The sequence below is a fragment of the Lethenteron reissneri genome, chromosome 14, assembly GCF_015708825.2.
Source record: "Lethenteron reissneri isolate LAM-NWPU_2019-01 chromosome 14, ASM1570882v1, whole genome shotgun sequence".
Lineage (NCBI taxonomy): Eukaryota > Metazoa > Chordata > Hyperoartia > Petromyzontiformes > Petromyzontidae > Lethenteron > Lethenteron reissneri.
In genome coordinates, this window is record NC_083792.1 from 9,070,213 (window position 1) to 9,096,177 (window position 25,965).

The 25,965-nt window shown below is 51.0% G+C and overlaps 1 protein-coding gene across 3 annotated transcripts in view; it reads right to left on the reverse strand.

Annotated features, from left to right (window-relative positions):
- Nucleotides 1–22,873, reverse strand: part of LOC133342361 (potassium voltage-gated channel subfamily H member 1-like) — a 149,484-nt gene extending 126,611 nt beyond the window's left edge. For all 3 annotated transcript variants that reach the window (XM_061551471.1, XM_061551470.1, XM_061551472.1), the window contains exons 1-2: nucleotides 22,498–22,873; nucleotides 10,414–10,537 (exon numbers count right to left, since the gene is read on the reverse strand). In XM_061551471.1, coding sequence (XP_061407455.1) covers nucleotides 10,414–10,537; nucleotides 22,498–22,570 — 197 coding nt within the window. In that variant the 5' untranslated portion in view covers nucleotides 22,571–22,873. The remainder of the gene's footprint in view (nucleotides 1–10,413; nucleotides 10,538–22,497) is intronic.
- Nucleotides 22,874–25,965: the final 3,092 nt, after the last annotated feature.

The following is a 25,965-nucleotide window of genomic DNA, read 5'->3' on the forward strand; positions in this document are numbered from 1 at the left end:
GCTGCTGTGTCAAAGTGTCGACGGAGTGGCGTGCGTGTGGTCGCGCTGCTGCGGCACGCGGAGTAGCAGTGACGAGCGAAGCCCCGCGCCCTATCGCCAGGGCGAGACCACCCAGGTCAAGGTGTGGACATGTAGAGGCAGTTTTACATGGCACCTTGACAAGGCGCTGTGGTTGTGGGTCCCATCAACGCCATCCCTCCAGCACAAACTCACCAAGACACAACCTTCACAATGGAACCAATGATTTCTCCACGAATCGTACATGCCATCCAGTACTTGATTTTTTTGGGGGTGCTTGTTCACTACGCAATGATGTGGCCAAATCTGTTTTTTTCTTGTCATAAGACCTTTCACCACCCGACGCATCCCAAACAAATGTAACGTCCACGTGTGCAAGCGTTTAACTTCGAGACAATTTAAGAACAGGCTCTCGACAGCTAAATGTGGGGCGTTGTCTACGAAGCGAAGCTTGAAAAAACGACATCAACCATCTGCAGGGGGAGAAAAACTAAAGTCAGAATGTCATGACGATGTCAGATTGTGGAGGAGTTTCCCTCAATACATTTTGGCCAGATCGCTACGTGACTTACCGCTAAAAATCAATAAACGAATGGTATTGCCTGTGAAAATCCACACGTTAAGTTCACCGTAACGGTGTCCACGTGCATCTATGCTTATTTCCGATGTCTTTACCAGCAAGTTCATGTACATGAGTGTATGCTGTCAGCGGTGATGAAGGAGTCTTGCGTGCCTCTTATTCGGATTATAAGATTGCAGCCGGAATGTTTTGATAGCACAACAGCCATTCAATGCATGTCACATCGACAAGGGTTGATGATTCCAATGAAATGATGACGATTGAAATCTTGAATCACGCGGATTTGTCGCCATCGCAGTCACCGTGGTTAATCTACTACCGCACAGTACTCGATAAAGGCCTCCCCAAAGCCATTGCCGTTTCTCGCACGTGCGCCGATTTCATCGCTCCGTCTCCTCAGTGTTCGTCCTCTTGTACGCGCGTTTGATTTATTGGCTGCCACTTAATCGCTATTATTTTACATGTAACGTGCCTAGTTTTTTTTGTATTCCATATCCTCTCTCGCAGCATACATTGACGGTTCGAGAGCAACGTGCTGACGTTCTGGGCAGTACTCCCAGGCGCATGGACGGTGTTACACACTGCTGCACTTGCTGCTGCTGCTGCACTTGCTGCTGCTGCACTTACTGCTGCTGCTGCACACATCAGACTCGTCACAGCTGGTGGGATGGTGACGGATTTTCATTGGTGATGGCGGGGGGGGGGGGGGGGGTTTAGCCGGTCATTGCCGTTCTGGGTTGAGGAGTTTTTGACAATTAACATCTCGCCACCAGAGCCACGGTAGCGAGATTTTAACTCCCACGCATGATATACAGGAGGTGGTGGGTTCGATCCCGAGACCCTGTATATTTGGAGCTTGCATGTCTGTCTCCCCGTGGTCACGTGATTTTTTTTTCTCCGGTTCCTCCGGTTTTCCCCTCCACATTTAGGAACATGCATGTCGAGTATTTGGCTGCTATAAAAAGAACATTTTCATGATAAGCCACTCAGCTGTAAACCACTCAGTTGTGGTTCATGGTAAAATAAAAGTCGTTCTGTTTAAAACTGGTCTAAGGTTTAGGAATGAACCCTATTTTCATGCGTACCCTTCTTCCCTTTCTCTGAATTTATAGCTCAAATGCTCCATGCCCGTGATTGGGCCTAATGAATTCAGCCATTGAGTATGAGAGGTAGGGGGGGGTCTTGATTATTATTGCACGTACTCATTATGGTTCTCCTGGCCGCTATATTGAAAGTCCTTACCAAAAAGCGTTCTGGTCTCGGGTCAGCCCCGCTTTATCATCTCTTTTGTGTGACATATCCTGCCCAATGATATTAACTTGCGTTAGCAGTTTGAAATATTTATAAATCGATGCTTGGGTTAGGTCAAAAATGTTGGGTGCAAAAACCCACGTGTTCGGTTTAAATAATAATCATAATTGACACATCTCCAGTGCCTTTCACCCTCGAGGTCACGAGGCACTGTACAACAGGCAAAGATCCCCCATATAGCCTTTAACAGACTGCTAGGGCAAGTGCTGTCAGCGAGCACATATGAAGGCCGTAACAAAACACACGCACACACGCATGCTCACTCCAATCATATCCAAAAGGATTCGAGAAATATAAAACGCCCTTAAAATATGTCGGAAGCATGCATTGAGATTATTTTTTATTATTTTGCTGATATCAATTTAAAAATGATAAGCCACTTTGCTGAGCTATCACTTGCGGCCTGGTTGCTTCTGAAAAAAAAGCCAATCCCTCAGTGGGCTTTGCCTGGTAGAATGGGGATGGTTTAGTGTTGGATTTGTATGTGTTCGAGTGATTCGTTTACCGTTCTTGTACGTTGCACTACCATCATGTTTGTGTATTGTGTGTGTTGTTGTAACGTTCTTACTCGCCCTGACTGGACAACTTTGAAAAAGAGCTTCATCGTTCATCGAATTTCCACAAAATCAATAAATATTCTGATTCTGCTTTGAATAAAACGAGGGGGTGAGAGTCAGCAGAGCCGGGGGGGGGGGATCGGTCACTCCATTGTCGTACAGAGAGACATGGTGACCTCGGCACTCACAACACAACAGGCTTACACTCCTTCTCGAATCCACACGCACCTCTTGCTGTCTCTCAGTGTAGGCACAAGCATGACTCTCTCCATACTGTTATGCGCACTCAATTTTGTTTTGTTTGTTACTGACCAAGTTTTATGAACCAAATGTAATGTACATGCCGTACTATTGCCCCGTCAATCTGATGTTTCGCGTACTATGAATCATAAAAGGTTTCTTTGCGTACATCCAATGTTCCTCTAATCCAGGACAAGATACTTGCTCTAAGCACTGCTGTGTGATCGAGTGGCCGAGCGGGCAAAACAGGCAAAACGCAGAGGTTTATGTTGAAGACCAGCAAAGTGGCATGGCATTCACATTAATAATTACCTGTCGTTCACTGACAGCCTCCATTTATATGCAATGAGCAGTTTAACAATTGCTTTGCTACCAAGAGGTTTATGTAAAGCTACCAACTTTCTAAGAGGCTCAACCGGAACACGAAATGTGAGCTGCCAGACCTTCCCTTCATCAGTCTCAGCCCAATTTTCCAATAGCCACACAGACTCCGCTGCTAGCACCGCCCACACAGTGACCAGTCACACCCACTAGACTACTGGCACCACCCACACAGTGACCAGCCACACCCACTAGACTACTGACACCGCCCACACAGTGACCAGCCACACCCACTAGACTACTGGCACCACCCACACGGTGACCAGCCACACCCACTAGACTACTGGCACCGCCCACACAGTGACCAGCCACACCCACTAGACTACTGGCACCGCCCACACAGTGACCAGCCATACCCACTAGACTACTGGCACCACCCACACAGTGACCAGCCACACCCACTAGACTACTGGCACCGCCCACACAGTGACCAGCCACACCCACTAGACTACTGGCACCACCCACACAGTGACCAGTCACACCCACTAGACTACTGGCACCACCCACACAGTGACCAGTCACACCCACTAGACTACTGGCACCACCCACACAGTGACCAGCCACACCCACTAGACTACTGGCACCGCCCACACAGTGACCAGCCACACCCACTAGACTACTGGCACCACCCACACAGTGACCAGTCACACCCACTAGACTACTGGCACCACCCACACAGTGACCAGTCACACCCACTAGACTACTGGCACCGCCCACACAGTGACCAGCCACACACACTAGACTACTGGCACCACCCACACAGTGACCAGTCACACCCACTAGACTACTGGCACCACCCACAGTGACCAGTCACACCCACTAGACTACTGGCACTGCCCACACAGTGACCAGCCACACCCACTAGACTACTGGCACCACCCACACAGTGACCAGCCACACCCACTAGACTACTGGCACCACCCACACAGTGACCAGCCACACCCACTAGACTACTGGCACCACCCACACGGTGACCAGTCACACCCACTAGACTACTGGCACCGCCCAACACAGTGACCAGTCACACCCACTAGACTACTGGCACCACCCACACAGTGACCAGCCACACCCACTAGACTACTGGCACCACCCACACAGTGACCAGTCACACCCACTAGACTACTGGCACCACCCACACAGTGACCAGCCACACCAACTAGACTACTGGCACCGCCGACACAGTGACCAGTCACACCCACTAGACTACTGGCACCACCCACACAGTGACCAGCCACACCCACTAGACTACTGGCACCGCCCACACAGTGACCAGCCACACCCACTAGACTACTGGCACCACCCACACAGTGACCAGTCACACCCACTAGACTACTGGCACCACCCACCCAGTGACCAGCCACACCCACTAGACTACTGGCACCACCCACACGGTGACCAGCCACACCCACTAGACTACTGGCACCACCCACACAGTGACCAGTCACACCCACTAGACTACTGGCACCACCCACACAGTGACCAGCCACACCCACTAGACTACTGGCACCACCCACACAGTGACCAGTCACACCCACTAGACTACTGGCACCACCCACACAGTGACCAGCCACACCCACTAGACTACTGGCACCACCCACACAGTGACCAGTCACACCCACTAGACTACTGGCACCGCCCACACAGTGACCAGCCACACCCACTAGACTACTGGCACCACCCACACAGTGACCAGTCACACCCACTAGACTACTGGCACCACCCACACAGTGACCAGTCACACCCACTAGACTACTGGCACCACCCACACAGTGACCAGCCACACCCACTAGACTACTGGCACCGCCCACACAGTGACCAGCCACACCCACTAGACTACTGGCACCACCCAAACAGTGACCAGTCACACCCACTAGACTACTGGCACCACCCACACAGTGACCAGTCACACCCACTAGACTACTGGCACCGCCCACACAGTGACCAGCCACACACACTAGACTACTGGCACCACCCACACAGTGACCAGTCACACCCACTAGACTACTGGCACCACCCACAGTGACCAGTCACACCCACTAGACTACTGGCACTGCCCACACAGTGACCAGCCACACCCACTAGACTACTGGCACCACCCACACAGTGACCAGCCACACCCACTAGACTACTGGCACCACCCACACAGTGACCAGCCACACCCACTAGACTACTGGCACCACCCACACGGTGACCAGTCACACCCACTAGACTACTGGCACCGCCCAACACAGTGACCAGTCACACCCACTAGACTACTGGCACCACCCACACAGTGACCAGCCACACCCACTAGACTACTGGCACCACCCACACAGTGACCAGTCACACCCACTAGACTACTGGCACCACCCACACAGTGACCAGCCACACCAACTAGACTACTGGCACCGCCGACACAGTGACCAGTCACACCCACTAGACTACTGGCACCACCCACACAGTGACCAGCCACACCCACTAGACTACTGGCACCGCCCACACAGTGACCAGCCACACCCACTAGACTACTGGCACCACCCACACAGTGACCAGTCACACCCACTAGACTACTGGCACCACCCACACAGTGACCAGCCACACCCACTAGACTACTGGCACCACCCACACGGTGACCAGCCACACCCACTAGACTACTGGCACCACCCACACAGTGACCAGTCACACCCACTAGACTACTGGCACCACCCACACAGTGACCAGTCACACCCACTAGACTACTGGCACCACCCACACAGTGACCAGTCACACCCACTAGACTACTGGCACCGCCCACACAGTGACCAGTCACACCCACTAGACTACTGGCACCACCCACACAGTGACCAGCCACACCCACTAGACTACTGGCACCACCCACACGGTGACCAGCCACACCCACTAGACTACTGGCACCACCCACACGGTGACCAGCCACACCCACTAGACTACTGGCACCGCCCACACGGTGACCAGCCACACCCACTAGACTACTGGCACCACCCACAAGGTGACCAGCCACACCCACTAGACTACTGGCACCACCCACACAGTGACCAGTCACACCCACTAGACTACTGGCACCGCCCACACAGTGACCAGCCACACCCACTAGACTACTGGCACCACCCACACAGTGACCAGTCACACCCACTAGACTACTGGCACCGCCCACACAGTGACCAGCCACACCCACTAGACTACTGGCACCACCCACACGGTGACCAGCCACACCCACTAGACTACTGGCACCACCCACACAGTGACCAGTCACACCCACTAGACTACTGGCACCACCCACACAGTGACCAGTCACACCCACTAGACTACTAGCACCACCCACACAGTGACCAGTCACACCCACTAGACTACTGGCACCGCCCACACAGTGACCAGTCACACCCACTAGACTACTGGCACCACCCACACAGTGACCAGCCACACCCACTAGACTACTAGCACCACCCACACAGTGACCAGTCACACCCACTAGACTACTGGCACCACCCACACAGTGACCAGTCACTCCCACTAGACTACTGGCACTGCCCACACAGTGACCAGTCACACCCACTAGACTACTGGCACCGCCCACACAGTGAGCAACAGCGTTCCTCTCTCTCTCTGATGCTGGCTCTGCCGACTTTCCTGTCATCTGCATGCTTCTTTTTTTACAATCATTTTTTTTGTAATTTGTCCGATTTTTATTTTGTAACTGGATTTTGCCCCTTGACATTGATTATGATTGTGCACTGTTTTCGATTTTTTTTTTAAGCAATGCGGTTGTTTTCATTCAAATTCCACGTCTGTTTTTTATTGCCCTGATTTTTGTTTGCGTCATTGCTGCACTTGATGTTTTTTGCTTTTGCCTCCTTTTTATTTTAGCGACCCAAGGTCACATTTGGCACTTCAGTTCTCAGCTGGTTCAACAAAACAAAATCACCTCCGCGTTGTGCCCATATCACGAGTCGGGAATGAGGCCACGCGTGCGTCATATTTTAAACCCAGACAAAATCACGATGTTTACAAATACCTCGGTGGGGAGAGGGGGGGGGTTGCGTGGTGGGGGGGGGGTGACAAAATGGGATAGCCTCGCTGGACGTTTAGTAGCTGTCAGTTGACGAGGTCACATTCTCGCGGCGCGATCAACAACATTTCACGAGATCTGCACTGTAATAAACAGAGGTGTTTTGCGCAGACATAAAAAAAAACACCCAGACAGCAGCAATAATCCTATAGCCACGTGCTCACAGCCAGCTTCCGCGAATATCCCGTCTTTCACCAAGCCTTTTTGGATAACTAACAACAGTGGGCGGGGGGGGGGGAGTTCTATTCGTTCCGGGGGGCAGGGGGGTTGTCACAGCACGAGCTGTCAGCATGTGCACACATGCATGCACTGAGCCCCCCCCCCGCCGCCGCCCACACACACAAAGCCCCTACGGCCCCCCCACACCCCACGCTGCCCCCCCCCCAACACAGAGTCCGCATGCCGTAGTCTGCGTACGCAGATTGCGAAAAGCTGCAGGCAAACACAAACTTGTGCGCGTGCACGAAGCAGCGCACGACGCAGCAATATGAATCGTGCACCGGTGTTGTAGGTGGGGTGGAGGCACTGATGTATGCCGTGACCTACTGCAATCGAAACTCTCTAGAGTCAAGCAATCCAATAAACTCTTTCGGGTTTTTGTGTGTGTGTCTGCTTGCGGTAATATATTAAACCCACGCAAACGTACATATACATGCACACGCGCGCGAATATACTCCCATACCTACATACAAACATGCATGTACTCTCATACCTACATGCAGACATGCATGTGTAATGATTTCAGTTAGAGCTGCCCAGGGCTGAGCTCGAACTGAAATCATTACACATTCAGGTATGTACCGTAGTTAAGGTGGTGGTGGGGTCTGGTGGTTTGACGTTTGGACAATAAATACCGTCTTTTGTGAAGAATTAAGCTCTCAATAAAAACCACTAGATCTTGAAATGTGAAGAATTATGTCACGTCGTTTTAATCCCAGACTGGGCTCTCCTTTTACTCCTTCGGATTTTCTCGACCGGAAAATAAAATTGAAACAAAAAAAACCTCCACCTCGCAACCTTCAGAGAGTAATTGCATCACGTTAACTTGACGTCACAAGCGGACCGCCGCTCACGACGCTAAACCGATGTGTTGCCACAATTTCAACGAGGCCCACAGTCAATGGCTCGGCGTCACCGTTCGCTGTCAGGACAGACGAGTGCGCCGAGGTCGACCTCCCCGTGACGGATACGGGCACGCCGAGACATCCCAAAGGGGGGCCAGGGACCTTGCCCCTCATCAGCATCAGCCGTCCTCTATCTACTGCTGGATTAAAGCTCCCCCCCCACACCCCTCGTCACCATTCGTCACGTTCTCGCGACGCCACGATCCATCTCGCTCCTGCACGCGAGCCGAGCTCTTGGCTGCTGCTCCACAGTGGTTGATGATTTCTTGTATGTATGTGCATGTATGTATGTATGAATCTTCTTTTCGCACCGTACGTAGCTAACCGTGCAAATCGGAGGTAGCGAGGGAAAGGACAACAAACTAAAGGCATAATAAAAGTTTTTGGGTTAGATCTAACCCAAAAACGTTTATTATGAATAATATCGGTCGCGAAAGCGTACGTGTTAAGCAAACTAAAGGCAGTTCTTGTGTCCGTTTTCTCGTTGAGGCTGTTACTAAGCCACTAGTGTCGCTCGTCGGCCATCACATCATTCTCTTGAGCTGATGTGTCTGGCTTAAGGTCGCTTTATTTTTCTGAACAAGTCCGTACAATTTGTATAAATTCCATGTAGATCATTTGAAAAAAAAAATTTGTCATAGATTTCCACGCGATAAGCCACTTTGTTGAGCTATCATCTGTGGCCAGGTCGCTTCTGAAAAATAAGTGAATCTCTCAGTGGGTTTTACCTGTTAAGATTTAAAAAAATGGTTTAGTTTGTATTTTTTTAAAGTGATTTGTTTACTTCTCCTATGCTTTGCACTCCTGTCGTGTTTTTATATTGTTTGTTGTTGTCACATTCTGACCCGCCCTGACTGCTTAATAGATCATCGGATTCCTCCAGTACAAAGAAAAATTCTGACTCTGATTTGTGTTCCGCGTTCCGTGCCCTCTATCTCTCTCTCTCTCTCCGTTTCCCCCTATAATTTCAAGCGCGCACATCTCCATACTTACACAGCAATCACTTTGTCACGATTAAAACACCACTTCTAAGAAGGAATTATCTACATTAGCACCCACGGCGTTGTTAATTAGTACCCCGCAAGTCGTGCAACTAGAACTGGAGCCCAAGGGTTCTGAAGATTCCCAGATGCCGAGTTACAAAGGGGGTAGGGAATTGGCCAGGAGGGGGGCTATTTAATTCCTTACAAGAGGGCCCATGCCAACCACACTACCCTCAACTTATGAGTACATCTCTATCCTACTGAAACTGGCACTGGTCATTCATAAGTGAATTTGCACTTTGACAGCCAAGGTCGTATTGCTCTTGTTGTTGTTGTTGTTATCGGTTTGTTGTTGATACTCTATGTTGACCGCAGGCACCGCTGTGGCCTAGGATTCTCGCTTTGAAGGATTGCACCTCGTTTGAGTTGCCACGAGGCACGGCGCTACAGTATTTGTGAAAAATGTGTCTAGATTCTAGAGATTTCACTTTTCAGTTGAAATTGTAGAAAGCTATTTTTATAAACGCACACACGCGCGCACACGCGTGTCAGCAATTCTAGCCTGCATTGAATATAAACATTTGGACAGCATCAGCACTCCCTCCAACATCATAACACCGACAGAGTATACCCACAGTGCATGTCAGAGGAAAGACGAGAATACAAAGGTCAACCTACCGTAGAAAAAAAACCAAAGGGTGTCCACAAAGAATTGGAAAATAATAATTAAAAATACAACCAAAGAAAAAACAACAAGGCCAACAAGAAATTATGAAATTCCAAACCCAGTCACAGTACCGGGCAAACGACCTCGTGAGCTCAATCCCTTCCCTTAAAAATACATCCGCCTGTCCTTAGAAGGCGGCTTGCTTCGCTCCACGTGGCCGGCTGTGGAATCCCCACGATCCCTTGTGGGCCCTGTGGCTTTCTTTTTTAATTCTAGATTTGAAGCTTTCGTGACTGCAAGGATTCATACTCTTAGTTTTTTCGGTAAAGTCACGTAGGTAAAAAATAAAATTAAAATTAATAAAAAAATTATAATAATGAAAAAATTATAATAATATTTTTAATTTTCCCCGCGCGCGTGGCCCAATCTCAGTGTGCAACCCACCCCGCCCGGTCCACCCCCCGCGCGCGCACGCACGCACGCACGCACCTGCACGTACAGCTCTTCTGCATCACCTCTGCGCGGTGGTAGCCAGAGAGCTTGCAGAAGCCGTCATTGCTGTACACGATGGGCCAGTCGACAATTTGCGCGTTTCCCAGCAGGAAGTTCGCGTCTGCAGATTCGGGAGACAAACAGAACTTGGGTGAGTTGCGCAGAGGGCCTTGCAAGCAGCGGGTTAAACATCGCCACCGCCGCCTCCGTGCTGTTTCAACAAATGCCGCTGGTATGCAGCGAAAGAATAACGGCAACAACAATAACAACAGCAGAAGAGCATTCACCTGGGAACATCACATGGGTCTTGCGACTCATTCATGCAGGAAAATAGTGTCCTACATCACGAGTGGTGGCCATGTGCGTGTGCGAGACGCGGTGCGGAGGAGCGTGTAGTCGTCTATTGGCGAGCGAACTTTGCTACGAACACGGCGACCCGAGTTTCATTGACGCTCGACGACCAACAATAACAGTGGCAAATGAAAATGAACCGGTCGACTCAGCCTCACACGAGTACCTGGTGCAGTGCGTAAAACGTCAACATTCGGGAGACAAAGGCGGCCGGGCGTTGTGTTGGCCACCCACCCAGTCGGGTGCCGTCCCCCCCCCCCCGCCCCATTCGCGTGTGCTCACTAAGAGCAACTTTGCCCCAACTGTCTGTAAAAAAGGCTAGTACGGGGGATCTTTGTCTTTGTGCGAGACGTGCCATGGTTAACGGTGGTAATCCGTGGGTGGATTATCCAGGTTGCGAATTAACGTTGCTCATTCGCTCGTTTGTTGTTCTTGTTGCTTTACCACGCTCGCTGGTTTCACTGTGAGCTGCTCCTCACTCGTCGAGGGTCAATGGCTCTGTGGCCACGTGGCCGAGAACACGTCGGCAAGGCAAAACATTCCTTTAAGAAACAATAAAACCAGACGACGTCGGTCAATGAAAATGATTTCCATCGTTTAACTTATATCTATTTGTTTGCGTTATCCGAGTTCGATTGCGGTCATTTTCTGACATCGGGACGACGCATATCTTAGCCCGGTCCTGGGCCCGACAGCAGTTTGTCTCAACGTGAAATGAGCGCCTGGCGCGGTGTGTGTGTGAACATTGGGCTCTCCCCTGCCATTACGCCGAATAATCATGAGGTCTGCCTCCCTCCATAAAAACCGTTGTGCCTTGCGATATCGCGAAGTAACCGGTTAAATAAAAAAACGAAGTCAGGATTATGCTGTCGTTAATGAGAAGCAGAGTAGATAGATATGTTTCGCCCGACTGGTTTTATTAAACGTAAGTCATTTTTCTCTGCGTGTGCCATTTCATCGCGACGATGATAAATAATAATAATCATCATCATCATAACAGCAGAAGCCGAAACAAGACAACAACAAGGAAATTAAACTATGATGAGCTCGTGTTTGGAAGAAAAGGAAAAAATTCCATCCGAGGAATGAGTCGATTTAATGAGTAGACAAAAGTGATTCTAACATTTAACGAGCAGCGACAGCGCATATATGACATCACCAGTGTTTCTGGGTGAGGTCTCTCTGGTGACTATTACGAAGATAGCTTGTGCTGTAATGTGCGAGTGTGTGTGTGTATACATAGCGTCCCTTGAGGGGGTACGGGAATCTATCGAAGTGCATCGAAATGCGTAATTAACTCGCAATGCCTCATACGGAGATGCATCAGTTGCTAAAATGATCTCTCAAAACGAAAGTCGTTTTTTGACACTCTCACGCATGCATATTATCTGCTGTGACATCATATATTTATCAGCAACACGGACACCTACAGGGGAAAATGTGATCGAAAGCTGAACAATATGCAAAAAGGAACGCAGAGAACACATTCCTGCGGAGGGAGCTGGTAGGAACGTTGGGTTGCTCGGTCTATGGCGAGGGTCAAGAGCGGCGTGGTGTATTCCGCAAATGTGCCCGACTGTGAGGGCGGGCACAAGCCGGCGTGATTAGGTTAAACGTTGAGTTTTATAAGGGCACCACGGGGTGACCAGCCCCTCCCCACCCAGCCCCACCCCTCCCACCCAGCCCCACCCTCCCCACCCATCCCCTCCCCACCCTCCCCACCCAGCCCCACCCTCCCCACCCAGCCCCTCCCCACCCTCCCCTCCCCACCCAGCCCCTTCCTTCCCACCCAGCCCCTCCCTGCACGACGGACACAATAATCCCCTGTGGGCTGGTGTAACCAGGAGGTTCCTACCAGTATAAGCGTGCTTTGGGTTTGTACCTAGAGACGGAAAGATGAACACGTGGATAAAACAAAATGCAAGTTGGAGACGTCACTAAATTGAAGACGTTCGCCGATGCTGGTTGCACCTACAAGCGAGCGGAACGTCGTGCCAAACTGCCAAACCGGCGAAGCAACAATAACATTGGCACGTTTGTCCACGCGACAACTGTGTTCACGTGGCTGTGTCGGGTGGAGGAGGACGTACAACGCAACAATTGTAATCGTGGGACGAATGGGAGGATCACCCGCCCTTGACGGCGACGGTGTCGGTGTAAGACCTTCATCCAGCAGTGGATAGACCACGGCGGAGGTGTTGTTCTCGATCATACTGGTCGTGCTTTGCATCTATAACGACGTGTGTTTGTGTGTGTACTGAATGTTCATGTAGAGTACAGTATTTTTTTATTCATGATTCAGATGGAGCGATATAATCAGTCCGCGCTCTGGAGCGACATCGATCTTGGCATCGCACGATCGCATCGATGGCTCTAGCTCTATGGGATGGAACGGGGTGGAGGAGAGGGGCGGGGGGGGGGGGTCATCCAGCAGTGGATGAATCGTGGCTCATGACGGTGACATACTCACTATCTGCGAGGTTTCACCACCCCTTGCAGATGTTCACACAGGGCATGTGTAACTGGAGGCACAAACTTACCGTAACATGCCTGTTTGATAAATAAGCCGCTAGGGTCAACTTGAGGGCCGTTAACTCTCGGTTTATCCGGGTAACGGATTCATCGGCGAAAACAAAAATACGTTTCGAGAAATTAGAGTACTTTACTGTACAGTACACGTGTTCCATTCCGACGAGTGGCTTCTTTTTTGGACGCACGCTGCTTTCCCTCGCAGTGTCAGCGGCACCACGATCGTGACTCATTGACCAATTACTTAAGATGCAATAAAAGCACGGACAGTCAACGTCTTCACCGCCCCCCCCCCCCCCCATTCGTCGTAGTTAAGCAATAAGCAAGTTCGCGTGAAGCCTAATGTGCACGTGTTCTGCACTATCGCAATTTTTTTGTAATCCGGGTCAGCTCTGCCCAACCGAGATAGATTGAGTGTCAAGGCAGGCGCTGTGAGGACTCACCACCAACCCCCCACTCCCAGTGCCGGATTATCCTAGCAGCACAAGTCGCTACACATGTAGATACACATGTAGATACACATGTAGATACACATGTAGATACACATGTAGATACACATGTAGCTACACATGTAGATACACATGTAGATACACATGTAGATTATCCTGGCAGCACAAGTCGCTACACATGTAGCTACACATGTAGATACACATGTAGCTACACATGTAGATACACATGTAGCTGCACATGTAGATACAGACCGCGCACTTTCTAGGGCCCCGCGCTAAATGCTTTCAAGCTATCAATTCCGGTTCGGTGATTCTGCACTTGCTCTATTACAAAAGTACTATACTGCCTTCAACTTTTATGAACGGCTGGGTGTTTAAGGCTAGCAATTTGTCGTATTATCCGGCTATATAGCAAATGAAAAAATACAATTACTTTACTATGCAAATTAAACATTTATGTTTTAATATTTATGTTTTTAATTTAGGACCCCTTTATAACAACATATGCTACAGGCCCCGTACTAGCTTCATCCGGCACTGCCCACTCCCCGGAGTCGAGAAGTCGTCCGGGTGAAGGGGAGAGTGTCGCGATTACATTAGAGCGGCCTCTAGCGGCTGCCGGGGCAGGTCACGCGAGTCGTGCGTTATGTATGGATCGTAGCATTCGGGATAGATCGTAATCCATGAATGACCGAGAACGATCGACGCAATTTTATGCAATCCTCTAACCAGGGCTTAATTTCAGCCGGGGCTGAGCTCAGAAAACAAAAAATTCCCCCACCCTCCCGTCCATTTCCCACCCCTCCCCACGCTGTCGATGTGAGGAGAGGGTGCGGGGAGGGTTGGCTCGTGGGTACGGGGGAGTTGAGGGGTGTCAGGAAATATTCCGTGAAAAATTAAGCCGTGCAACCCCCGTAATTAATAATTAGAGGCGCTACGCTTGACGCGTAATCATAATTGTGAGCCGCCGTCCCACGCCAAGCAAGCGCGTGCTGATGGTAGCGAGACGGTGATGGTGGTGAGACGGTGATGGTGGTGAGACGGTGATGGTGGTGAGATGGTGATGGTGGTGAGATGATGTGTTGATATGTGATGGTGGTGAGATGGTGATGTTGTGATGTGGTGAGATGGTGATGGTGGTGAGATGGTGATGTGGTGAGATGGTGATGGTGGTGAGATGGTGATGGTGGTGAGATGGTGATGGTGGTGAGATGGTGATGGTGGTGAGACGGTAATGTGGTGATGGTGGTGAGATGGTGATGGTGGTGAGATGGTGATGGTGGTGAGATGGTGATGGTGGTGAGATGGTGATGATGGTGAGACGGTGATGGTGGTGAGATGGTGATGTGGTGATGGTGGTGAGATGGTGATGGTGGTGAGATGATGTGTTGATATGGTGATGGTGGTGAGATGGTGATGTGGTGATGGTGGTGAGATGGTGATGGTGGTGAGATGGTGATGTGGTGAGATGGTGATGGTGGTGAGATGGTGATGGTGGTGAGATGGTGGCATGGAAAGATGGTGGTGTGGTGAGCTGGTGATGGTGGTGAGCTGGTGATGGTGGTGAGATGGTGATGTTGAACTAAATGGTGGGCTGGTGGTGACCGTCAACGAGGGAGGGTGGAAACGGAGAGAGGGTTGCCTTCCTGTATCCTCAATCTTTCTTAATTCCAATCCAACTTTAAATCACAAGAAGGGAGAGAGGGAAAGACGGCGCAGCAGAAATAATAATAATAATAAAACCACCACCCCGTCTCCGTGATCGATACTTATTTATCGGAGCTGTAGTCGCGAGCGATGGGATCTCTAACACGCGCCAAGCCGCGCGTGTCCTCTCAACAGATGAATGGTCATTAGCGCCGTGCCGTGTGGGTGAGGAGGGGGGGGGGGCTTTATCCCAGTTTCCTTGCCCCCCCCCCCCCTGAACGCCCCCATCTCTCCGTGTAAGTTGCAACACGCCAACAATGCCGGGTGCGTGTGCCCACAGCGGGCGGGCGAGTCGAGCAGTACACGTGGGCCACTGCGGTAAAGTCTTCCCGCATCCGGCTGGGGGGGTCGGGGGGCCTCTCACTCGGGTGCCCAACCGGGACCCGAGGGAGAGGTCAAGCGGTCTTCGTGCCGCGTCCTCGCACCGTCCGTCACGGTCAGGTCGTCTTGGAGACAGCGCTGTGATTATTCACCAAAAACCACGGCCACCACCACTATCACTACCACCACTACCACCACCACCACCACCGCCACCACTATCACTACCACCACTACCACCACCACCGCCACCACTATCACTACCACGACCACCGCCACCACCACTATCACTATCACGACAACCGCCGCCGCCACCACTATCACTACCACGACCACCACAACCACCACCACCGCCACCACTACCACTACCACGACCACCACCGCCACTACCACTATCACTACCACTACCACCACCGCCACTACCACTATCACTACCACGACCACCACCGCCGCCACTACTATCACTACCACGACCACCACCACCACCGCCACTACCACTACCACCACCACCGCCACCACCACCGCCGCCACTACCACTATCACTACCACGACCACCAACGCCACTACCACGACCACCACCACCGCCACCACCACCACTTTCACTACCACGACCACTACCACTACCACCACCACCGCCACCACCACCACCGCCGCCACTACCACTATCACTACCACGACCACCACCGCCACTACCACGACCACCACCATCGCCACCACCACCACTTTCACTACCACGACCACTACCACCACCACCGCCACCACCACCACCACCGCCGCCACTACCACTATCACTACCACGACCACCACCGCCACTACCACGACCACCACCACCACTTTCACTACCACTACCACCACCACCACCGCCACCCGCTTGCGAGTCGATGCTACGCCGTGGGGAGTGTCGCGCTCCTAACAGCGGCGTCTCGTGGCTGCCGGGGAGCGGGTTACGGCGAACCCATTGCAGGCGACGCACTTAAGATTCATAATTAAAGGTTGTTGGGGTTAGATCGCGTCGGTATAAATGCGTCGTAAACCCTCCACCACCCGACACAGCCAGTTAGTAAGGGATTTGTCACGTAAGCAAAACGCGCCAATTAGTTTACTCTCCAGCCCACCCGTGTGCTGGAGAGTAAATCCACAACATTTACGATTTTGCCAGAATATTCTGACAAATCACCCGATGATGCTGGATGTAATTACCAGCGAAACGTCGTACTACTCAAATTGTAAATGTTGTGGATTTACTCTCCAACACGCCGGTGAGCTGAAGTAGTCACTAACTGGCGCGTTGTGTTTACGTGACAAACCTTACCGGCTGTATCGGGTCGTGGAGGTTAACGACGCATTTAACTCACGGTATCTCACCAAAAACCCTTTATTACGACTAATATTGGTCGCGACAGCCCCGCTCCGTGTTAAACTGACGCACTAACAGACGAACATTGATTCGGACGCACGATTTATGGACTTGAAGTTCAGATCTTCAGCCGTGATCACATCGATGCAGGATACCTGACCGTCATGGGCAGAAGGAATGATGATGATGGTGGTGGTGGCCGATGAATAGTCGTGAAGCAACAATAGTGATAAGTTTTTACCCTTTCAACTGGTACAAAAAACTGACACCTTTATACAAGGCATCATGTTTGCAATAACCACAACACAAGCAGTCAAAATGCAAATAAAAAGAAATCAACTCTGATAATGATATGCGCTGTCTTTGAAGTTGATTGGTCCACACCCGAGACAGCTTTTCTTAGAGCCTAGTCTCCATTGGTGTTGGACCAGATGACGCCAAGAAGGAGATGTCTCATAAAGCAACAATAGGTTGTATTACAATGTTATCGAATAACAGCGGGCACACTTGAACTGTCTCCGACGGCTCTGCTAACGGGCCTCGGAAGGGCGAAAGGGGCGCAGAGTTGTGCGCGTTTGAACGACCACCGCGGGAGATGACCAGATCTGCGTTTTTCGCCACGAACGATACGTTTCTCACGTGAGTCCGGAAGGCCGATGGCTCGATAACTCTGAAGCTATAGCCCACCGTGAAATGGAGATACGGTTCGGACGGTGATTGATTCAGCGTGACGAACACGTGTGCGGCATGTCACGCATACGTACACGCACGAGCAAGATAATTGCCGGTCACGACTAACATCAGTGGCCGGGTCATTATCTGAAGCGGACCCTTGGCACCACCCCCACCGCCCCCGCCCCTCCTACTCCCCCCTTCGCCCACCCGCACTGATCAGCGGTGGTGAAGTATAGTCAAGCAACACCCCGTCGACCGACACGGCAACGGGAGGCCTTCATCCAGCAGCGGATTGACATAAGTTAAAGCGGGGCACAAAGAAAAAGTGGGATCTTGTGCGTGACACAATCATCGTCGTCATCGTCACTAGAAGGGATGATGGTCGATAAAGGAGACTGGTAATGGAATGGCAGACAAAAGGAGGGAACGTGCCCGAGAGATCAGCTGGCTCCCAGGGACAATATGGATGGGGGTCATCGCAGTTCCACGAAGGATGGAAATAGCTTGGAGAGACGCCTTCATCTAGCAGTGGACAGACCTGGCTGCTGCTGCTGGTGATGATGATGTACACACGCAAGACTCAAGACATTTTCTTTTCTCCTCTGCCTTTGGCTGTCTCTCTTTGAAGTGTTTTTTTCCTTGCACGTGAGTATAAAATCGCGTCTCTTCTCTGCCCGGTGGCATCTAAAAAAAAACATCCATCATATATCCCATGAAATATAGATATACAATCCTTGTCTCTGGGTCCCATTGAAACGCACGTGCCACCCCTTCGTATCCGTCGTATTAAGATACGTACACAATTAAAGGCTTAATGAAGACAATCGTACGGTAACAGCGTCTCTAGTACAAACATACAATGTTTCAGCTTTTCAATTTAAAGCTGTCGTGACTGCAGGGATTCATCTTCGTAAAGTCACGTCGAATGGAAATAATAAAATAATAAAAAGAAAAATAATAAAATAATTCTCACGACGTTTCAGCCACAACGCAAGCAGCCGTCCTCGGGTGAAGAACAGGTCTGTCGAGAAGACAGAGTATGAAGAACAGGTATGTCGAGTCCATTCGGACTCTGTTCTTCACCTGAGGACGGCTGCTTGCGTTGTGGCCGAAACGTCGTGAGAATTATTTTATTATCTTTTATTTTTTATTATTTTATTATTTCAATCCTACGTGACTTTACCGAAAGAACCAAGAAAATGTTTCAGCTATTAAGCCTGTGACAGTGACGGTCATGTAACGCAGCGCTGTGGAGGCGAGGGTCGGTGGATCACCGCCGCACAAATGTTCTGCAACTGCTGTCCCGTGGGCCGTTGAGGAGGTTGCCGTACAGTGGCTCGCCACGAGAAGGCAGTACAGCAAGTATGGACTAATCGCCGTCTGTTCCCATCTGTACGGCGGGGATCGAGAGCGCACGTGCGGTTTTCTCCGGGCGCTCGGGTTTCCTCCCACGTGGATAATTAAAAAATAACACGCGACTCGTCATTAATTAGCCGCAAACTTCTTAATATAAAAACCCCAATGTTGCAGCGGCAGCAGCAGCATGACCCTCGTGAACAAAAGAAATAGGCCTCCAATTTAGTGCGGCTCTCCTGGATAAATAATTAAACGTTTCATTATTTACAAAAAATGTGTGTTCTTAAAATAGATTCGGTCAAACGTATCAACAACACAAGGCCCTCTTGAACAATTGTACCGAGACTCAACGATGTTTTGCTTGCACGGGTAATTAAAGGGCATCGCTGTTACTGTGCGTGAATCATTGCGGCGATGTGTTTGGTTTCATAAATATGGGCCTCTGAGTTGTTATTTTTTGACAACCGAAAACGTAACGAGTGTTTGCGCTATTCCATTACAAGTGGTGGATTAATAACTAATTGAAGAGATTAGTTTAATTAACGGGTTATGAATATGCCCCATTGTTTATCACCTTCATTAACGAACATAATCCAGTGTTCTTTTTTTTAAATCAAACACCGTAAATTGACAATGTTTATTCCTGCTTGTGTCTTGATGATGCGTTGTGATTGTGAACCCGACGACCCGAGTTTGATTTGCGGCTCAACATCAACACCAGTGGCGATTATATAATTATCGAAACCAGTCGCAGACCTCCTCTAGCTCAACTCAGCCTCAAACGAGTACCGTGCCTGGTGTAAAGCGTCGCCCACTTGGGAGACAAAGGCGGCCGGGCGTGGTGGTGGCCACCCAATCCCCTCGACCTTCATAGGAGCTACTCGCTAACAGCGCTTGGCCCCATCGGTTTGTGAAGGCTACACGAGCGTGTCGGATTATCGTAGTAGCTAAAGTAGCTACACATGTAGTAGCTAAAGTAGCTACACATGTAGTAGCTAAAGTAGCTACACATGTAGTAGCTAAAGTAGCTACACATGTAGTAGCTAAAGTAGCTACACATGTAGTAGCTACGGGCCTGGCACGTTCAAGGGCCCCGCGCTAAATGATTTCAAGCTATCAATTCCGATTCAGTGAATCGACACTTGCTCTATTACTATAGTACTATACCGCCTTCAACTTTAATGAACGACTGGGTGTTTAAGGTCATCCATTTGTCGTATTATCTGGCTGTATAGCAAATGAAAAAATACAATTACTTTACAACGCAAGTAAAAAAAAATTGTGTTTTAATATTTGTGTTATTTTTTCAATTTAGGGCCCCTTTATAACACATTCTAAAGGCACCGCACTAGCTTAATCCGGCACGGGGTTGGGGGGTTGGTTGGTTGGCAGCGGGGGGGGGGGGGGTTCTGTGTCCTCGCTGTATGATTGCCGCCAGCACCCCAACGCGCTCCCCGAGAGAAACACGCTCGCAGGGTCGCCCCGGAGGTGTGCGTGTGGTTCAAGAATCATTCTTCGGAACTGACCCCCCCCCCCCCCCCGACGGCCACGGATATAGTTACACCGATGTGGCCTTGTTAAAAGACCAAAGGCAACGACTACCCAACCGAAGCTAATAATGGTTCATCGAGAGTGTCCTAATTATTTTTGCAATGACAGTTATTGTTTGTGTGTTGTTGTAACCTTCTCGACCGCGCCTACTGGACATATGTGAAAAAAATGCGTTGTAGCTCATCGGATTTCTCCAGAATCAATAAAGATTCAGAATCTAAACATGACGTGTTGAAGAAAAAACAACAATAACAGCAACAAAAACAAATCGTGGATTTGTGTCGTAGTCAAAAATAGGCGATTCAACAATGCGCGGCCTCTCTGTCAATCCCACAAGCCGTGTCGACCATACTTCCCCACGCTGGTCACTGCGGGTTGGTGAAGGGTGGTGGTGGTGGTGATGATGGGGGAGGGGGGCTGGATGAGAGCGGAGTCCAATATCACACTGCACAACCGTGAACAAAGAGCTTCATATCTTATCGGCTTCATCGGGCCTAGATCAAGATTCTTCTCATTCTGCTTCGGGTAACATTCCCCACTGATGTCAGCCGTGGCCGGTAACCGAAAGATCGTCGGGTTGGCAGCGTCCGTAGCGCAGCGCGCTAACCACTGCGCCACCGCTCCGCACCTTGTGCTCACCGCAGCTTTCCGAATGCCACCATCGCATCCGTGTGTGTGTGTGAGCGTGTGTGTGAGCGTGTGTGTGTGTGAGCGTGTGAGTGTGTGTGAGTGTGTGTGAGGGTGTGTGTGAGCGTGTGTGTGAGTGTGTGTGTGAGCGTGTGTGTGTGTGTGAGTGTGTGTGAGCGTGTGTGAGTGTGTGAGTGTGTGTGAGTGTGTGTGAGCGTGTGTGAGTGTGTGTGAGTGTGTGTGTGTGAGTGTGTGTGTGAGCGTGTGTGTGTGAGTGTGTGAGTGTGTGTGTGAGCGTGTGTGTGTGTGAGTGTGTGAGTGTGTGTGTGAGTGAGTGTGAGCGTGTTCGATTGTTGCCTGGGTCACTTGTTTGATCAGACGAGCAGCGCGCGCGTCAAGTTTCCCTTACGCGTAAAAACAACAACAACGACTCGGTAGCAGCGATTACTTATTCAATTAAAACACCCACCAACAACAACAAAAAACAACATTCGGCATTCGCCACGTGAGGGTGACGTCACCGCTCGTGCCAGGCTAGGTGCACCTCGACGCCACGTGACGTGTGCAATAGTCGCTGGCAGGGAAGGGAGGACATCGCGCAACCAAGAACCTCCGTTTGTCACGGGTTGACCGACTGAGATGCCTGACAAAGATGAACCACCTGTGCTGCCCATTGTGGCAATTATTTAAAAAAAGCACCCACGGAGAAGAGAGCCAAGATAACGCGAGACAAGAGGTGCACGTGCTCGGTGAAATGCAAACCAAGAAGGGCCATTGCCCCGAAACGTCGCCTATTTGCCGTTTAGCCAGTGTATCGAGTCTTTTTTTTTTCAGGGTTAAGAGCGTGACGACCGATAGGCAGAAGCTAACAGCAGCCGCACATGCCAAGACAAAGACAAAGGTCCACCCCAAAGCCTTTCACAGTGCGTGTGTGTCTGTACGTATGTTGAACTTCTTTCGCAACGTACGTAGCCAACCGTGCTAATTGGAGGCTTTCGAGAGGGCACAAAGCGCTGTTTAAAAGCCCGTTAGCGAGCGGCTACAAAAGCCTGCAGGAACAACACACGGCTGCCACGAAAGACCCAAACTGAGCCGAGAGAAAGAGAGAGAGAAAGAGATGGGAAAAAAAGAACCCAAACCAACGTCAACGGAACGTCTCACCGGCCGAGCGACGGACTATGTTCTCCAGGAAAGTGTTTTGAGGCGCCACCAGTCCTTTGCGGCCCCCTGGCATTCTGCGACGGTGTCAGCCGCTGGGCACGCGCTTGCACGACCGTGTGGGCCGTCACATTGACGCGGCGTAGTGCAGACTGCCGCAACGCCGCCACCGCCAGCGCTGCTGATGGTGATGCCCCCACCGCCGCCGCCGCCGCTACCGCCGCTGCTGCTGCTGCTGATACCGATGCTGATCCCACTGCTGCTGATGTTGTTGTTGCGAATGCCGATGGAAGCGCAGACGGAGAGGAGGCCCAGCGAGTGTCTCCTCATCCTCACAGTGGCGGAATCCCGACTGGAAGGGGGGACACGGAGCCGAAGTGGCGGGGTGGTGCTGGTTGGTGATGGTGCTGGGAGGTTGCGGGGGAGGGGGGGGGGGCTGGGGAGAGGGAGGAGGAGGAGGTTGCTCTCTGCGTTGGTGAGAGCGGTGGGGAGAGAGGTGGAGGAGACGGGGGTGGGTGGACGGCCGGGCGGGCGGGCGCGGGGTCGCGAGTCGATGTCAGAAGGCGTGCGCGCTGGGGAGGAGGGCTCGATGCGATTGCGTTCAAGGTGGCAGCGTCTCGATGCGATCTCAAAGATTCCGCCACCACCACCACCACCACCCACCACCCACCCACAAGGATGCGAAGCAGGAGGAGCGATCCGCGTGTGTCGCGCGGGCGGGCGGGAGGAGAATCTCAAACTCGCTGGCGCGCACGGACGCAGAGAGTCACTCGCTGCGCGCACTGCGCTGAATGCACGAGCGGCGTGGGTAGCGCAGTGGCAGGTGGCGCCTCTCAAGCCTCTCAATAAATGAGTCTTTAGCACGAGTACTCCCCCCCCCCTCCCTCACCACCACCACCACTACCACCGCGAGGATGCCGCTCAAGATGTTTGGCCGAATGCATTGTTATTTTGTTGTTGTTGTTGTGGTGGTGTTCTTTGAAAGAGGCGTATTGAACGACGAAGAGCTGCTTCGCGAATGGATGGATGAAGGGCTACGTGCTTTAATGCTTTTTGATATGACAAAGAAAATAATGATGCGCACGGAGAGGGCGATAAGCAACTGGCTTTACTCCCTTCTAACAGGCGACCTCGCAGTGGCGAATGTGTGTGTCGCTCACGAGCCTCCAGCTTGTTGATTAATACCAGATGTGTAGCGATGAATCGATTAGTAGCATCACATCATTAAGGTGCAATGTACACGCACGCATGGATAAGTGTCGCTTCGTGTAAGTTAGATGCAAACGGTACGCGATTAAAAGTGCTGGTACTGCCGCCTCTCCAAAGACGTTTGGCCAACGCAGAAGATTAGGCCACACTATTATCTAGATGAGCACCTCTTAGAGCTTCCCTCTAGAGCGGGGGGCCTGAGCAAGGAATTGCAGGGCCGCGCCTTTATTCTTTCACATGAAAACGATAACTATATGCCGATATCATCATTGATAGACTAATGAAGCGTGCAAAACTGAAAACTCTACTGATACCGAACAAACGAGAAACAATAGGAACGAGAACTTAAAACGATAATTGTAAATAATAGATCATCAAATCGAGTCGCGACAAATAATTTAATAACCGGCGAGTGGTAATGATAGCACCCACAGTTTACACAAGCGCGCTACATTCCAGGATGATTTATCGCCCATTGATGATGATGGTCATTTCAGGCGGTCATGAAACATAACTGAGTGGCAGCCAAGGAATGGAACGCGCCTCAAAGCGCGCGTCCACGGAGGAGATGGAACGACGATGAGTTCGGCGGCCCGTGTGTGTACGGGTGCGAGGTGGAATTACGACATCTCCGGATCGTGGGAGATGACGACAGAGGCGGCTCGGGGAGGCTTTCATCCAGCAGTGGATTGACCATGGCTGGTGATGGTGAAGTATACGCAAATAGAATACAGTAATCTGCCATGTGTTTGTCAGGAGTGTGTGTTTTTTTGTTATCGTGAGGTTTCACTGAGCAGAATAATGTACCATCACAGGGAACATCCCGGCAGCTCGACTCATCATTGTAAATTGGTCCATTAGTATATTGGAAAACATACACGTGCAAAGATGTATGCCGCTAGTTGTAAAGCTTTAATAGATGTACAGTCTATGAGAATAGGAGAGAGAGAGAGAGAGAAACAATGTCTGTGTGTGCGCGTGCCCTTTTTTTTTTGCTCGCTAAGGGGTAAGGGGGTCGTTGAGAGTTCCAGAAGAATGCAGAGGCATTCGTTACTCGAGATGATCACGTGAGTGGTCATCTAAACGAGTGGTCACTATCATCATCATCATCATCATCATAAGCCACGATCCATCAATCCACTGCTGGATGAAAGCCACCGGTATCACTCACGACCCTGGGATGCAATAAATCCACCCGGCACACGAGGTGATTGCAATGCTCCATCTCCCCGGTGGACGACCTAAGTGAGTGGTCATCTTGTCAGTGAACAAACACGTTCGCCTTCTCTTTAAGTTCTCGGCTATGTTGAGCGCATGAACGAGCAGTGGCGCAGTGGTTAGCGTGCACTGCGTCACGAACACGACCTACCTGGGATGTATTTTCAGCTACGGCGAACATCAATGTCAAATGATAACCCAACTGGTCCTGCACCAATAATCTACATCGCCGTGGTCGCGCGGATCGAACCCCCTGATCGTGAGTTCGATCCCGACCCCGGCGCTTGTAAATTTGGAGTTTTTGGTGTCTCTTTCACCGTGGTCACGTGGATTTTTCTCCGGGTCCTCCTGGTTTCTCCCTTCCAACATTTTAGAATCAACGTCGCGCGATTAGAGTGTTTGGCTGCTATAAAATATCCCAATATGATGAGCCACTTCCGTTCAGCTATCATTTGTGATGGCCCTCTCGCTCTCACCCCTCTCCCTCTGGAAGTGAGTGAAGAACGCTGGTGTAGAGGATCAGGCGCAGCCCCTGCAATTGCCCGCTGTCGCCACTGCTGGCGGTTGGGCTATCCTCTTCCACCGTGGAGGGTCGCTCACGCGGCCCACTCGACTTCGCCCCGTGTGGGCCCCCTCTCCGTTCCACAGGGAGCTCGAGAAGGAGACCTTCTACCGTACGCTCTTCCACGCTGACGGCTTCGTAAGCAGTGGGAAGTTGACCCCGCCGCGTGTTTACTCTGCTGGCCGGGTGGAATATCGAGGCTGTGTTGGTAGAGCAGCCAAACCGGCGACCTCTGGATTGCAAGTCACCCCGCGGGGTTGCTAAACCATCACAGCCACCGTGGCAGCAAACAACAAACACACGCGACCCACTGAAGAGAGAACAAACAAAAAAACCAACAACAACAAAACAGACTGCAATAATTTAAATTGATCCAGCGAGTTATGAAAGTGCACTCCATTGACCCACATCGACGGTGCCGCGTGTGTAAACGACACGCGGCATTCGGAATGTCGCGATAAGCAGAGACTCCCCAGCCCCCG